This window comes from Pipistrellus kuhlii, unplaced genomic scaffold (assembly GCF_014108245.1).
Source record: "Pipistrellus kuhlii isolate mPipKuh1 unplaced genomic scaffold, mPipKuh1.p scaffold_m20_p_3, whole genome shotgun sequence".
Taxonomy (NCBI): domain Eukaryota; kingdom Metazoa; phylum Chordata; class Mammalia; order Chiroptera; family Vespertilionidae; genus Pipistrellus; species Pipistrellus kuhlii.
This window is the reverse complement of record NW_023425529.1, coordinates 32,820,642-32,837,781: the sequence shown is the minus strand read 5'-3', so window position 1 is coordinate 32,837,781 and position 17,140 is coordinate 32,820,642. Positions and strand designations below refer to the sequence as shown.

General features: G+C 38.5%; 1 protein-coding gene across 7 annotated transcripts in view; it reads right to left on the bottom strand.

Moving 5' to 3' along the window:
• Positions 1–3,385: 3,385 nt before the first annotated feature.
• The window catches only part of BICD1 (BICD cargo adaptor 1), a 189,557-nt gene continuing 175,802 nt past the window's right edge, over positions 3,386–17,140 (bottom strand). For 4 of the 7 annotated variants that reach the window (XM_036456898.2, XM_036456899.2, XM_036456910.2 and 1 more), the window contains one exon: positions 3,386–9,404. In XM_036456898.2, the coding sequence (XP_036312791.1) occupies positions 9,284–9,404 (121 nt within the window). In that variant the 3' untranslated portion in view covers positions 3,386–9,283. The remainder of the gene's footprint in view (positions 9,405–17,140) is intronic. The other 3 variants (XM_036456906.2, XM_036456908.2, XM_045587896.1) reach the window with 2 other exon arrangements.

Genomic DNA, 17,140 nt, shown 5'->3' with positions numbered 1-17,140 from the left:
TAAATGGGCATGCCCACGCCCTAAACCTCCAGGAAAGCATATCTAATTCTAATATAAATATTGGGATTTTTAAAACAACATCGACAGGAAATAAAAAATATATGCATATTTTGAAATGGTTACTTCAAATTAGAACATTTTATAAGACTAGTTTTTAAAAACGCTATTGCTTAATGTGAATTGCTGTTTGATATTTTTAAATGGATAATAACTTCTAAAAATTTGAGTAAGATATATAATTTAATAATTTTAAAAACTGAAGCAGTTATGATGTGAGCAGGATAATTTTTATCTATCTTTCAAATAAGATCCAACCTGACCACCTCATTTAATAATACTATGTTTCACTTTCTCCCAGCACAATCTCTTTCCCCCTGCTACTTTTTTCTTTTTCCTCAAAAGTTTCATATTTTGCTGTTTACATATTTGTTTTACTATTTTTTATATTTTCCCTCATTGCTACATGATATAAACTTCAAAAAGGCATGAAACCACCTTCATGTTGTTTTCTGACACAACTTAATCTGCTAGAGCAATACCTGGCATAAAATAGGTTCTCAATAAATATTTGTGAATTAGTGCATGTATAAGTGAATGAATGAATTTCATCATATAGGATTTTAATAGTGGCAGCTACTGTGCTATTGGAAATACTATTGGCTACCAAAGGCTAAACACTGTTTGAAAAATAGCTTTAAACATATGTTTGAAAGATCTTACATATGTATTTCACTTAATCTTTGCAATAACCTTGTCAGTAGGCATTTTTACCTCATTTTAAAAATGAGACAGTTGAGGTTGGAGAGGTTAAGTGCCTTTCTAGCATCTCAGAGCTGGTAAGTGCCAGGGCTAAAATTTGCACAAAATTTCATGCTTTATTAAAAAAAAAAACAAACAAACAAACCTCCTGCTGACAGCCTGCTTTAGAAGTTATTTCTTTAGAATTCGTGCTAATTTTTATTTCTGACTTCACTATGAAATATTTCTTTATATTCTTATTTTTTAATAGATACTATATTTCCTGGGTTGAAATAGAAACTATAAAAAGATAATCACCTACTGAGAAATCTGACTCCCTCTTCCCTCCCACCCCCTATTCTCTCCCATCAACGCTTTGCTCTTTGACAGGTAACTATTTCTATAAGTTTCCACAGTTACCTTATGGAAAACAAGAAAAAAGCATGTTCTTATTTTTTTCCCTTTCTTACTTATAGGGTAGCTTCCTATAATGAGAGCTGATATTATCAGTGTCAATGTATTTCAATGTGGTGAATAACTTGTTTCTCCTTTATTTGAGAAAGAAGTTTATATGACTGGCATTAATCTTGGCCTAATAATAGTTCTTTAAGTGAGGTAAGTCATCCTGTGACATTTGATGGATGTTATTAATAATTTAAAATGTCAAAGAAAGTCAACTTCTGAAGGTAACAGTAGTGTTCCTACATTAGGTTTACTTTAATATACACTAATTAAAATGTTTACTGATCATATTTTCAAGTTTTAATGATTTTTATAATCTCTGTACAACTTGATACATATGTGAGGTTTTAGAAATTTTGAGTTGAAATGCTGCAGTGGAATATGGAAGTATTGCAAGATTCAGCTTTCTTAAGTCTTTGAAGTAATGACATTTTTTCCCCCTAAAAACATAAACCCATTATTTTTTTCTTCTAAGCACAGAAACCAGGAAATTCATTGTTAAAAATAAAGCCAGATCCTGGATAGCGAAGTTCATTGTTGAGGGAGGTATTGAATCATTCTTTCCGCACAGTCTGGGGCTAGGCTGGCTTCATGGGCATGCGGACCTGTCTGGTCATACGAGGCTTGTGCTTAGGACCCCCTGCTTAGTTTACTGCCACGGTCTTGAAATTTTTAATAATTTTTGAACAAGGAGATCCATATTTTCATTTTCAATGAGTCTCACAAATTATGTGGACAGCTGCAACATTTTTTACTATTTACAGGATCTCACTAGAGTTATGATTCATCTTTGCATTGCTTTCTACATTTAAATTATTTTATAAATTGTGTTTGCTTTTGACACTGGCAATATTTTTGCCAGTGAGATTTATCTTCCTTGACAGTTATGTTGTAGATAAATTATTCTGTTTCTTCTTAACATATCCAAGTCATAGTTGATTCATAAAATGTTTAAGAAGGAACTCTGAATAATTTCAAATACAATGTTAGAGATCTAGTTTTCAGATTGACTAAGAGAGAATCATAGGAATAATCATTCACTTAATTTAACGACCATTTCCTTCAATTAGTTGGTATTTAGTACCTACTGATGTCATTGTAGGTAACATTAGGTTCTATAAACTTGATTCCTGATGTGTTATAAGAAAAGCTAGATGGCAAAGAACCCACTTTATTGAGTTCCTCCAATGTGCTAGTCAATGCATGTACAACCAAAACAAAGAAAATTCTTTCCATAAATTCCCATCAATTTTGGCCTCTTTCTTATCCACAGTGGGGTTGCAGAAACACGCCACATGGCTCTCACAACAATATAGTGCTATCCAAGTCTCCTGCAAAATGTAGGGATGAGAAGAGATTTTTCTTGACACTCCTGGAGGCTGATCCAGTTTAGCTTTTGAATGCAACACACTATCAGTTTTATTGCATAAGAGAAGATCAAGGGCCCCATAGACTTATAGTTCCAACCTCAAAGAAAAACAGTATCTTTCAGAAGAGAAAATGGAGAGATTTTTAGGAAAGTTTATGCTATTATTTCTAGTATTTTATACAATAGGCAGGTGGTCAACTTTAGCTGGGATTGGTGCAGTGCCCATGGTGGGTTATAATGAGGATTGCATTAGAGGTTTCAATTTATTAGAACCTCACAGAAATCCAATTCTGTCTGCTTCCCCACCTCTTCTGTCTCCCCGAAAAAATCAAGTCAAAGAGCAGGATTCTCAACAGCAGCTGATTTGCTACAATACATATTTGTTCTTCAAAGAAGGCGCTAGTAAATGAATTCTTCTCAAAGTTTTGGGTCTCTGTAGTAAGAGAACAAAGAAGAATTGTCTCCCCAAATAAAGCATACAATCTTCATTCTACTTTCATTAAAATCATGTTTCTTTCATTAAAATGTTTCCCTTTTTCAGAACAGGTATTTCTTTCATGCCTAATTCACCTAAGTGTAGCCTCTTGCCGAAATAACCTTTTAGCAAAGATTACGAGGAGAGATGAGAGGTGGAGAAAATGGGCAAAAGTGATACATGTTTCTTAATAAGGAATGTGCAGACATGTCAAAGCAAAGCACTCAGTTTTTGGTTCAAGTAAGTGCTCAGTTTGAATGAATATATAAATCATGTAGAAATTCATAAACTTTTTTTGCAAGTACAAATTAAAGAGAAGTTGCTCAAACTGATAGGTGAAATGAACAAAAGATAACCAGTTTATTTACTGGGAAGAGTTATGCATTACACCATATTTAGTTGGTAACATAAACCAAGATATAAGAATTAATATATTGGCTTCATTTATTTTCTTAGCACTGGAGTATCTTTTCCAACCATTTGAGTGCATGATCAGATTACAGAAATGCAAGCACATATATGGATTCTCCCATGAGGCATTCACTTAGGATTGTCTACAATTAAAAAAAAAAATGAAAAAAAAGACAAGCAATGATAAATTAATAAGGAATTTTTTGAATTTAAAATATATGCACATATTTACTTTGAGAACAAGTTTCCTTTGAAATTTGGATTTTTAAAAATAATTAGCAATTAATTTAAAGGTCAGCCTTTTAGTCATGTTTTTATGTGATATTTTCATTATGTGGAAATGCTTCACATCATTTATCCCCAAAAGACATAATAACAAAATTGCAATTAAAGGTGGAAATAGCAGAATAATTACAACAGTAAACATACTGTGTACAAATTGGGGTTGGCCACACATTACACAAATGTTAATGCTGGAAAGAAACACAGTATCAGAATCATGTACGGTAAATCCCATATACATAATCATGCAAATAAAAACAGAGATTATAAAAATGTCATAAAAGATTTCCAAAGAATTAATTGACTCTAATAGTCAAACCATCCAGTTTAAAAATGCCGTGGCAATAATGTTAAAGTCATTTAGTTTCTCTAAGTTTTGGTGCACAATCATACTATGAACCCAAACAACAAAATGATTCATTCTCTATCTCCATTATTATCGACTAATGATTTGTCAACAAAATGATGGCATGTCTCTCTATAGTTTTCTGATCTTTGTTTTAAAAAGACTTTGAAAAAAGGAAAATAGTCACACGTTTTCTTCTCAATGTTTTCAAAAGAGAACCAATTGATCAGAGACTAATTCTGAAAGGAAAAAAAAAAAAGTTAAAATCAGAATGTGCTCTCAACCAATGTTACACAGCAAGTAAACTCGAATCGCAGAATTAACCAGGCTCAGCAGTTTATCCAGGTTTCAGTTTAAATAGTACAAAATTTAAATAACTCCAGAGGAAAGGAATAAAAATATACTGATTAGAGCCATGCATTTCAATATGGAAAGGAGACCAGATATAGGTAACAATCTCCTTACATTCCTAATGGAGAAATCACAAGAAAATAAGACTTCTATACTGTTCATATTATGAATATGGGAAAGCTTACATGGTGGGAAATATCTCATGCAAACATTTTACATGGCATACTTTTATGCCCTCATACCCTTATATTAAAGGCAGTTAATTGCTGCTCTTCTTCGAAAGTAGATTATTTCTGGAAAATTCTTGATTGAGGAACATATTTTAATACTAAATATCTTTTTTTCAGTTATACTTTGAGTAAAAACAATAGAAGAGATGTCTAGACAAAACCTTCCAGATGTTAAGTAATGGAATCCGGTTACAAATGAAATACATCAGGAACGATGGCAGTTAACCTGGTATTTAAAATAAATTGAATTCAATTTCAGACACAACTCATCTGGGGGCATTATTACAGACAATGGAGAAGTTCATTCATTCAGGAGCTAGATCAGTCTTGAATGTCCACAGAAATTGATTTTAAGGTGAAAATTCTGTCAGTATCAGCACTCATTAGACCACCTATCACTACACCAGTTCAACAGTTTTTTGAAGAATTATGTTCCCATTATTTGGAAACATATTTTGCAATCTTAAATACAAGGACTATTTAAAAAAGACTCTGGTTCATAAACAAATAAGTTATAGGGCAATATTTAAAATCGTGAACTTTTCCCTAAGAGTTCCTTTTGAACCTAGTCCTGCTTTATATCTACAACATCAGTGCATTTGTGGTAACCTTGGTTGAACCAGCACAGTTACTTCCGGAAAAATCCATGTTTCCTCTGATGTGCCTTTCTGATAGACAGATTATGTCTTTTGGCTGATTGAACAGGACAATTATACATTAAACTTACCATTCTTATCACAGTAGAAAATAGATTTCATTTTTCGTTTTTACATTTCGTAATTACCATTTAAGACTGCAGAGGATTTTATTTAAAGCAGAATATCAGGAAATGTCCACATTTATGGTTTATTTGATCGACATTTTATGCTTGTTTGAGACATAAGGACTATCTGTACATGGATATTTAACAAAGCCTGAAAAAGCAAATGTTGTAGATTGAAGATTCTTTTAAGGAAAGATAATATTTGAGAGGCATTTACACCCCTAAGGGAATGCAAACCTTCTATTTCCAAAGTATTCCTGAGGATGTTTGTTTTTTTTAGACTGACAATTGAGGCTTTTATAGTAAAATTACTACATTCTGGATAACTTTAAAGATATGAAATATAGCTGCAAGAAAAAAATACCAACAATCTTGTTTTATTTTTTACCAAATATTTTGGAAACTCAAGATTGCTATCCTACTTTCAAGGAATAAAATATTTTATGGCTAACCAGAATACTTTATTACTAAATCTAAAATGAAAGACTAATAGGATTATGAAATCCTAGAATCTTAGTATATCATCATAAGGTATCTTTCCATGTAAATTAATCCTTACTGGACAATAAATATTTAATTTTGTAAAAACAAATCATCAATATTGATTATTAATTTCCCACTGTTAAGAATCTCTTTCCTAGAGTTATTATAAATCCCTCACACTGAAGCCTTTTTTTTTTCTTCTTATTCTAGTCTTAATAATAATGTCAATAGCTGGTATCTATCATTGGTTACATTTTCTTGCAGATCAATAGTCTACGTCTTCTTCCTTAGGCTATAGTTTAATCTTTCTGAATAGGTCCTTTCTTAGTTATTTAATAACTTTGATCCCTCAAAGTTATCCAAATTCCTCTTATTGAAACAGAAGTGGATGGAAAGGATATGATTGGGAATATTAATCCGAGGGTCGTGTATGCTTTTTATTTTATCATTTACCTAAGAACAATCCTCTGAAGAAAGCATTTCCACATACTGTCCTCTTCAGTATGGTAATTGTGCTTACTTTTCAAAAATCACCTGGTTACTCTGCTAACCACACTTGCTGGCTACCTTTAATCTTTGCCCACCATGTTTGAAATAATTAGCCAGTATTTTTTTTTTTTGTAGTCTTCCTCTCCCCAACCCCCACCCCACATCTCTCTTGAAGTGGTTTTACTGAGTTTTATTCCCCCCCCCCCACTAATTCTTCAATTTCCATTTATCATTACAGCTATACTGATTTTTATCAGTGCTGCACATATTTATTCATTTTAAGTGCCTATAAATAAATATAGATGGGGCTGATTTCAGACTATACTAAGTTACATCATAGTGTAAACACATGGAGTTCTCTCTGACTGCTTAGGGACTATGACCTAATTTTGTGACAAAAATTTATTTCCAAGTTTCTCTACCTTCTTGGCAAAGTTTTGCTAAAATGAACATTTTTATAGAATTGATGTTTCCAAATAAACATTTCCCATTCTGTGAGTAAAAAGGAACTAAAAAAAAATTCATATAGACTTGATAAAATTCCTATTGGAAGAAATAAAAGTGTTGTCTGTGACCCGGCCTTTCACTGGGGCATAAATACAGAGAAAGAGAGCAACAGTGCAACACTGTGCTTGCCAGTGGGATGGCTGCTCTATGGTTACACAGAGATGACGCCCACGGCTGAAACTCCCAGCACCAGCAACAAACCCAATGAGGCGATATAGAAAGAGGTTCTGAGGTACTTTTAAAATGGTGTATTTTCCCTCAGATACAAACAGTTTTTATTAAAAGTCAACTTTGCAGCTAAACCACTTCTCAGGTTCGCACACATAATACTTGCAAAAGAAATAACAAAAAGAAAAGAAAGAAAAAGCAATGGTGAGGAGCAGCTACCTTTAATTGAACTCTCATACAATCAGTCTCACTAATACTGGTACAAGGCAGATACAACACCAATAAAAAGAAGAAGGTGTTTGGGAACAGCAAGGCCATTGCAGGTGAGAAGAAAAAAAAAACAAACAAACAAAAAACAAAAAGGCGAGGCTGCCATGATTGAGACTTGACGAAGATTTGTTCCTTTTTCTGTTTCTTTAACCTGAATCTCTATGTATGGTGAAGATCTCTGACTACTTCAAGTTGCATACTAAGTGACACTGTTGAAAATAGCACTCATATAAGAAACGACAAACCTCCTGGTTGCTTTGGTAATAGTGACCCCAGCCTCACAGGTGCATGACTGATGAACGCTCCTGCACTGGTTTGTGACTTACCGAGTGGCCGCCATCCTCAATGGACCATTCCATTAAGGTTCCACCCACTTCCACTCAACGGGCTGAGTGGCTCTGACGAGATCTTCATTACTAGGGCCCTGTATTGTTAACCATCTTCCGTGTGAACAGTGAGGATTGTGTTTGTTTTAAAGAGAAGTTTACAGACATCATTACATGGGCAGGCCACACCGTTATGATTTTAAATAAGTTAAGGCTACCTGTCTAGACCAGGAATCAGGGCGAGGAGCAATTGTGTGGGCAGCACGTGGTGGTTAAGGAGCCCAAGAGTGTTAGACCTTTCAGCCCGATTCGCTGTTTTCCTTGGGCATCAGGTTATGTGCAAACTAAATCTTGCCATGAACATCTACAGCCTTAAATCAAGTCGTAAGTTACCCGGCAGAATGTGTAAGTGAACTAGGAACATGTATGATCTCAATATGTATAATATGATTGTAGGCACCTGAGTATTTGTCAAAAGTAGACAATGAGCTAAGGTTTATTATCTATTTTTTTTTTTTTTTGGCAAGGAAGATTCATTATGAAAAAAACTAACAACAACACATAACAATTTTAATCACTATTTGAACACTTTCTGGGTAAATTCATTAATCAAAGGCGAACTTTCATCTATCTATGTATATATTTTCCCCATTTGTACTTGATACCTTTTAGCAGGAAAGACTCATAGGAGGGCCCTGAATTTGGGAGGAAAAAAAAAAGACAACTCTGGTCATTAAATAAACACACCATTTCCCCCCTCGTGTTTTTCAGCCTTCTTTAACATGATCACACACACATACACACACAAAGGAGCAGCACCAGGGCATCTACTCGTCTGCAATTTTAAAAAATTAAAGATGCCGTCAAAAGTTGAATAAGTCAATGAATCATCACATAGTCTCTTTCTTAGATTTACTTAATGTCCAGTGAAGACTTCTAGTTAAATTTAAAAAAAAAAATCCAGCAGTTAATGAGCTGATTAGAAAGTAAGTGCATAAACAATATCAGCGTAGCAGCAAAATACAGTTACGGTTAACATTCCGATGCACCTCATTTATCATTTTGTGCAAGAAAAATGTCCACAGTCCGGCCGATGCCAGATTTCAAACCATATTGCAACTCATACTTCATGGAGCAATGACACGTCTCTAAAAATACAGGAATTAAGTTCGCCTCTTAGAGAAATGATGTTTATAAACATAACCCATGTGGCAAGTAAGAGTACAAAATAAATACCAATGGTGAAAAAAACAAACAGTGGAATCAACCTCTACAGCTGAACGTGACGTTTGAGGAAAGATGATTTTACAATCTGTGTATTTTACATGGTCTTAGATCTCTCTTATGCTATCGAGATAAAGCCAGTCGGCTGAGCTGTGTGTCCTGTGTCTTGTTTGTCTGTTTCATTGAACTGTGGCCCTGTCATTGCAGAAGTTTATCTGTGACTTAGAGAAACCGTAATACGTTGTATCACTTGGGAGTCTGTTACTCTTCTTAACTGTCCTTCACCTTCCACAGATGTGACGATTACTGATCCCAGCACAACGTCTAACTACCGAGGAGCCAACAGCGGCTGGGTCTTGGGCAGTGTCCTGTGTGTGGCTACAAAACCTTCACCCCAGATGCTCGTCGGCGGGGGATGGAGAGGAGGGGCCGGGAGTGGAGAGAAGGCGGAGAGGGGTGCACTTCGGGCTGGAATGTGGCTGCTCGTTGTCCGGGAGAGCGAGGTCAGGACTGGAAATGAGAGACAAGCTGGTCAGCAAGACTGGCATCTGCACTTGGTGAGGCAGGCACAGGTCATTCACTGAATCGAGAGAAGAAACATGGACAGAAATGCTGAGGGGAGGTGGTTTGCATGCCAGGACAGCCGCCGCGGTTCAAAACCGCTCACAAACCAGGAAAAAAGAAAACGCGTCAGGGGAAACGTGTGAATGCTTCCTTGCGATCACTTCTGTCACCATTTTCGCACACGGTCTTGTTCCCCTAACTCAGGGGTCGGCAAACTCATTAGGCAACAGAGCCAAATATCAACGATTGAAATTTCTTTTGAGAGCCAAATCTTTTAAACTTAAACTTCTTCTAACGCCACTTCTTCAAAATAGACTCGCCCAGGCCAGTCGTATTTTGTGGAAGAGCCACACTCAAGGGGCCAAAGAGCCGCATGTGGCTCGCGAGCCGCAGTTTTGCCGACCATGGCCCTAGGTCTCTGGGTTGGTGTTTTTTTTTGTTGTTGTTTTTTTTTAATCTCAGACTTGAATGCGTACTCCAGTCATGGGGGGGGGGGGGGGGGGGGGGGGGCAGCAGCTTGGGTGAAATGCAAAATCTGGATCTGCAGGTGGGACCTGAGAACCTGCATTTCTACCAAGCACCCGGGGACCAAGGCTTTAGACGAGAGGATCCTAATCAGTTCCATGGTAGATTCAGATGCAATAGGATCATCAGTTTGCCAGCTGGATTCCTAATTTGCTCCAAGGACTCCCCCTATTTGCTTTAGCTTGGCAGTTTAAATAAGACTGCAGAGAGTTTTAAAGCATTTTCTATTTGCTAAGTGTATCACGCAGACTTCCGCAAGACCTCCAGGAGCCTCCAGTTTAAATAAACTCAGGCATGCTCAGGCTCATCAGTACCATCAGAAATAATCCTGAAGAACAAGGAAGCATACTTACTGAATTTCCTAAGGTAAAACTACACATCGAATCTGGGTTCAGACCTTTTGAAATCCAATGGGGAGAAAGGAATCCCACTGTGGGGATATGTGTATTATTGAAAGAGATCAGAGAGAGAAACCAAGAATGCAGCCTACCACAACAAATTTGAATTTAGAACTGAAAAACAGGGTAAACATCACCCTGAAGTACCGGACGGCTGGCTGAGAAGAGGCTCTACCATCTGGGAAGGAGAAAGAAGGTGCGCTGAACCTCAGGAACTGTGAAGGTGCGGAGAACCGTTTGCACAAAAAGGCGGCCACCCGACTTCGCTGCCGGCTTGCTTGCGGAGTGCAGAGAGGGCGGGCAGAGTTCGCTGCTGGCTTACTCCTTCCCTGTGCGCAGAGAGGGTGGACAGCTAATGCGTGGCTGGCTTTCTTGTTCAGGAGGAAAACAGAAACACCCTATTGCGCTGATAGACGGTCCCAGACAGGGAGAGGCCAGACTGTCAGGAAGTGGGCAGAGATCTCTTGGAGGTGTGTGAAGCCAGCAGCCATTACTGCGGGACTCAGAAACCAGACTCTCGAAAGGAGGGGCTGAATAAAGCTTGTCTGCACCACCCGAGACTCTGCCCCATTCAAGTGGAGCACAGAAGCCCTTTCAGTGGCTAGTTTTCTCGTTCTTAGTGAATGGGACTCTCCAAGGGAGTGACAGACAGGAATCTAAAGCTTGTCTGCGCCTATACCAAAGAGGTGCGTGCACCTGCAACCAATTTTGTGAGATTCAACAAAGCTTGTCTGTGCCACCCCAAGACTCTGCCCCATTCTAGCAAAATGCAGAAACCCTCCTAGCTGAGACACTTCTGATCCTCATAGCCAATTGGCTTGGAGATCAACACTTCCCAGTGATTCCAACAACAAGCAAGGCTTAACAACAAGACTGCACACACAGCCCACAAAGGGCTACACCAAGACTGTCCACCTCAAGTAACTGGGAGGCTGACTCACTGAACCAAATAGGACACCTTAGCACACAAAGCCACCCTACCAACTCAGGGAAGCTGTGAAAATACCTAGATAAGGAAACAAATCACAAACAAAAAAAATGGAGGAAAAGAAGCGACTGGATATAGAGTTCAAATCTACGCTTATAAGGTTTTTCAAGAATTTCCTAGAAAAGGTCCATAAGACCTATGAGGATATGAAAAGAGATGAATTAGAATTAAATTAATAAGGAATCAACAAGAAATGATAAGGGATCAACAAGAAATAAAGAATACATTGTCTGAAATAAAAAATATTATACAGAGTCCTAAAAACAGAATGGAAGATTGCAAGAATCAAGTCAAAGATTTGGAATATAAAGAGCCAGAAGATACTCCTCTGCAGAAGCAAGAAGGCAAGAGAATCCAGAAAGTTGAAGATAATGTAAGAAATCTCTGGGATAACTTTAAGCGAACCAACATCAGAATTATGGGGGTCGCAGAAGATGAGAGAAAGCAAGATATCGAAAACCTACTGAAAGAAATAGTGACAGAAAACTTCCCCCACCTGGTGAAAGAATTAGACTTACAAGTCCAGGAAGCACACAGAACTCCAAACAAAAGGAATCCAAAGAAGACCACACCAAGACACATCATCATTAAAATTCCAAGAGCAAAAGACAAAGAGAGAATATTAAAAGCAGCAAGAGAACAGCAGGTAGTTACCTATAAAGGAGCACCCATACGATTGTCAGCTGATTTCTCAACAGAAACCATGCAGGCCAGAAGGGAATGGCAAGAAATATTCAAGGTGATGAACAGCAAGAACCTACAGCCAAAAATAATCTACCCAGCAAAGCTATCACTCAGAATCAAAGGCCAGATAAAGAGCTTCACTAATAAAAAAAACCTAAAGGAGTTCATCACCGCCAAACCAGAATTATATGAATTGCTGAAGGGAGTTCTTTCGAAAGAGAAAGTAAATAAAGATAAAAACTATGATCAACAAATACATAACTATCAACAAGTGAATCTAAAAACCAAGGGAATTAAAAAAAATCTGATGAACAATATTAACTGTTGAATATAATAGAATCAGAGGTATGGAAGGGGAGTGAACTGACGATTCTCGGGGAAAAGCGGAGAGAGGGGTGTGGGAAGAGACCGAACATAAACTGTGCACCTATGGATGAGGACAATGGGGGGTGGGGAAAGGGCAGAGGGTGGGGTGGGAACCTGGTGGAGAGGAGTAATGGAGGGGGGGGAAATGAGGAACATTTGTAATAATATGAACAATAAAGATTTAAAATAAATAAACAATTTTTAAAAAGAAAGAGAACAGCATTTTTCCATAACTCTGCTTCCCCTCCCCTTATATTATGAAATTCAGTACCATATAATTCATTTCTGACAGGAGCAAGGTTTGAGAAAACTATTCAAGGTTCATTATTATTATTATTATTTACTTGTTTATACATAACTTTTGGGCTACTGTTATCATTGAAGTCAGTTGAAAATGATCATTAAAACAATTTTAATCTTTGGTGCTGAAATGACCCTTCATATATACCTCCAATTTAATATATACATATAGATTTTTTTTATGGAGAGGGAGAGAGAGTTAAAAACATCAATGAGAGAGAAACATCAATCAGCTGCCTCCTGCACACTCCCTACTGGAGATGTGCCTGCAACCAAGGTGCATTCCCTTGACCGGAATCAAACCTGGGATCTTTGAGTTCGCAGGCCGATGTTTTATCCACTGAGCCAAACCAGTTAGGGCAAAATATCAGAATTTTGATACAAAATCAAAATTATGCCAAATACCCATCTGCTTGAGGTCACTCTTAGTTCCCAAAGTTTTTGAACTGCCATCCATTTAGTTGAAAAGGAGATATGCTCTACTATAGAGTTGGAACCAGCAGTGATAAAAATGATTTTTCCTATTTTAAAAACGTGGTAGGTAAACAGGGGAGACCTGGTTCCAAGAGGACTGGGGAAATATTTTGTGGCCAGACTCTCTCTCCCCTCCCCAGACAGTCAGATGGCCCGGGAAACGCCACAGCGGACAGACTTTCCCACAGACCCAGCAGAGTTCCTTTCCGTTAAACCTGCACGATTTAGAATGAGTTTCTTTTCAGGGCAGCAGACATGTCACCCAGCCAATGGCAAGTACACAAGGGATACACGTTTGAGGGCCCTGTGTAGTTCAATAGAGAAAGGAAGACAAGCATTTCTGCCTGGCCAGCTAAAGTGTGTAGCAACAGCTTACACATGAGGTACCGCCCACTTGGCCCAACCTTGACATTATGTCATTCATGATCATTTAAAAAATGTTTTCAAGGTGAAGGGATTAAGAAGTTACAAAATAGTCACAGGGATGGAAAGCGCAGCACAGGGAATATAGACAATAATATTGTAACAACTATGTATGGCGCCAGGTGGGCACTAGACTTATAGGGGGAAATATTACTTCGTAAGTTATAGAAATGTCTATATACCTATGCTATATACCTGAAAAGAACAGAATATTTAATATCAACTATAATTTTAAAATTAGAAAAAAATTAAAAAAAATTTCCCCCATTATTTCAGATTGCTTGCATGGTATGATATTATATTTTGTATCATAGTATTACTATTCTAAATTTGCATGAATGCAATCACACCACACACACACACACACACACATATATATATATATATATATATATATATATATATATATATATATATATATATATATATATATATATGGCAGAAGCATATTTTTGGCTTACAGAATAAGAAACTATTTCTAAAATGTAAGTATTTGATAGGTTCTAATCAAAATGATTAGCTATAGGAAAGAATTCAGTTTCACTTCTGACTGCTAAATATCTTTAGGAGCTGACTCGTTCAATTTTTACCATTTACAAGTTTAATTTATGTAGGTAAAACCATGTTGTGAACAAGTAGATCTAGGGACTATTACTAAGTCCAAAAATGGATATATCTTCAGAAAGGTTTCTTTTCCCAAGTAAGCAAGTTCTTGGGGAAAAATACCAAATACCAAATATCTCTATGTATTTAAATATTACATTCAACGCTGCAATACACTGGGGAATCCTTTCATATTATGGTTTTTATTATCTATAAACAACTTTAGTAATTTAACTCTACAATGAAATCAGCCTGTAAAAGACATTTGGAAAGTTCTATATTTTTAAATATGAGAAAATGTTTTTATTCAAAACCCCAATATATGTACAAGCTGTAGGAAGTATAAAACAATTTTTAAAGTGAGAAACAGAAGTAGAACACCTGACCTGAAATCACTCATCATTCTTAGCTCCTTTTGTTCTTTATTAAACAAATGAACCTTTTCAATTCAGGGATAAAGAGTCAACACGGGTGATTGAAGCGCTCTCTGACTTTGCTTCTCCCAGCACGGCTAAAGGGGGACGGGGGTGTCGGAGCACCTCCAGGCAGGGCCCCGGTACATGGTGGTGGTTAGGAGAGTCATTGGGCTCAGTTGCTTTCAGGATGGGCGACCCTGGACAAGTCATTTTATCTCCCCCAAACCATGTTCTCCTCATTTTCAAATGGGTGTAATAACTGTTTACCTTATTGGGGGGTTGTAGTGTTTAATAAGTATAAAGAATTGAACATTTGTGTACGATAAGAATTCAAAGTGTTAAGTTTTCTGTCGGAAAGAAGTGAAAAGGGCAGCGAGGACATTTCATTTGATCCATTTGGCAGTGGGCAGAGGTGGGAGGGAAGCCAGTCGTAATTCCAGCAACTTAGAAAAGGACAGTCTTTTCGAGTCTAAACGCATTTTATCGTTTCTCTGCGTGGACCACAAGGAGGGACAGTGAACCGTGCTGTATTCATGTGGGTAGAAACCAGAAACATTTGCAATTCATTAACTTTTTTTTTATTTGTGCGGAGGTTGCAAGCCATCTAAATTCAGTCATTTCAGAAGGTATGGGACTGGGGCAGGTAATCATTTAGTCAAACTGGTTCTCAAAAAAAAAGGGGGGGGTGCAATATAAAATAAAAGTGAAGTTAAAAATATTCCCCACTGGCTTCTCCACTCCTTGCCCAAGCTAATTAGTGTCTTGAGGAAAGGTTAGGCAGTGAGCACGGTTCGCAGCAATGTCAGATACCAAGAGCACACTGCGGGGCCAGGCCTGTGCCTCCTTCTCATCCTTCCTTTATGAGAGATGGAACTCAGCCAGCGAAAGGAACTTCCCAAGAACGCACAACTGGCATGTGCTAGAGATGGAACCGAAACCCAAGCAATCTGACTTCAAAGCTCCTTCACTCTTCTCTGGCTGAGCACGGGTCACGGCCCTGGGAGGGGGTGCCGGTGAAAAAAGAACTGCAGGTGTAGGGCCCACATGCTTCACCGCTCCCCACGGAAAATCGGCTGAGAGGGGTGTGAACATTTATAACTGCATTTCCCTGACGTGACTGAAATTAGTCTAAGCTGCCTACAGTAGACTAACGGCATTTGTACGTTCATGTACAGAACTTACCTGACGTAAAACCCTGCTGCTGGAAGTGGTGGGGGAGGCAGGCTGAGGTAGCAATCAGGAGACCCAGGCGTGGGGTCTCTTTAATCATGTCCCTTTTCGGGCTGACTCAATGTCCCACTTAGCAGGCACTTAGCAGGCTGCACAACTGCCTCAGAGACCAAGGCACACTGGGGCTTTGGGGCCACTGTTTCTGGGCAACACTTGTGACACACACACCCCCCCCTTTTCTGTCCTCCGCGTTTTCCAGCTAAGCCCTGACCACCGCCACCTGCTAACAGACACCTACTCCTCAGACACACATGGAAGCACACGGGAGCCTGCCCTACTCAAAAGAAGCCCTGCCTGGTAGAAGTGAGCACAGTAAGCAGATAGAAAGGCCACGCCAGACTCTAAAGGTTTGGCACCGTCAGAAGCCAAATAACTGGAGATGAAATACCATGGAGGATGGTGAGGCCTGACGGGGTGCTCTATGATGTAGACGTTCACCCGGGACGAGAGTTCTCGATGGACAGGCAACGCTTTCCCTGGAGCAGCCACTGCCAGCGCCCTCTCTGGCTGAGTGTCTGGGGAGTACGGAGACCTGCCTCTAAATTTCTTCAGTTCATCTCACAAGGAGGGCTCTGTCACTGCAAATATTCCTTTTTTGGAAATGCCGATTACTACAAGTTTTTCTCCACCTTCCCATGTCAGCTTTAATGAGGGTGCTGAAGAAGGTTGTAACGCCGTCTAAGATCAGACGTTACCTATGCTTTATATCCTTCCTGTTTGTTTGCCTGAGGAATATATTCTTTTAAAATATATATATTTTATTGATTTTTTTACAGAGAGGAAGGGAGAGGGATAGAGAGCTAGAAACATCGATGAGAGAGAAACATCCATCAGCCACCTCCTGCAAACCTCCCACTGGGGATGTGTCCACAACCAAGATACATGCCCCCCACCGGGAATCGAACCTGGGACCCTTCAGTCCGCAGGCCGATGCTCTACCCACTGAGCAACACTGACCAGGGCCTGAGTAATATATTCTAAGGACAAGGGACAAACAAAAGAAAAAGTAGGGCAAGCATCCTCACAACCCCAGGCTTTCTATGTGGGAATATAATGGAACGTCGGGGTAATGCAAATAGCTAGTCCTGCCAGCGGCCAGGAAAGCAAACGCTAGCTTCTCTTGGATTTCCATTAGGTCCACGTGGACTTCAGGTTCCAATGTGCATTCGCATCACCCCTATTTGGAATAAGATGCAGCAAGTGAAATGATGCGTAGGCGGTTATGGTGGTGAAAGGAGAGCATGGGGTGGATGGCTCCGACATGCAGTTGGGTGG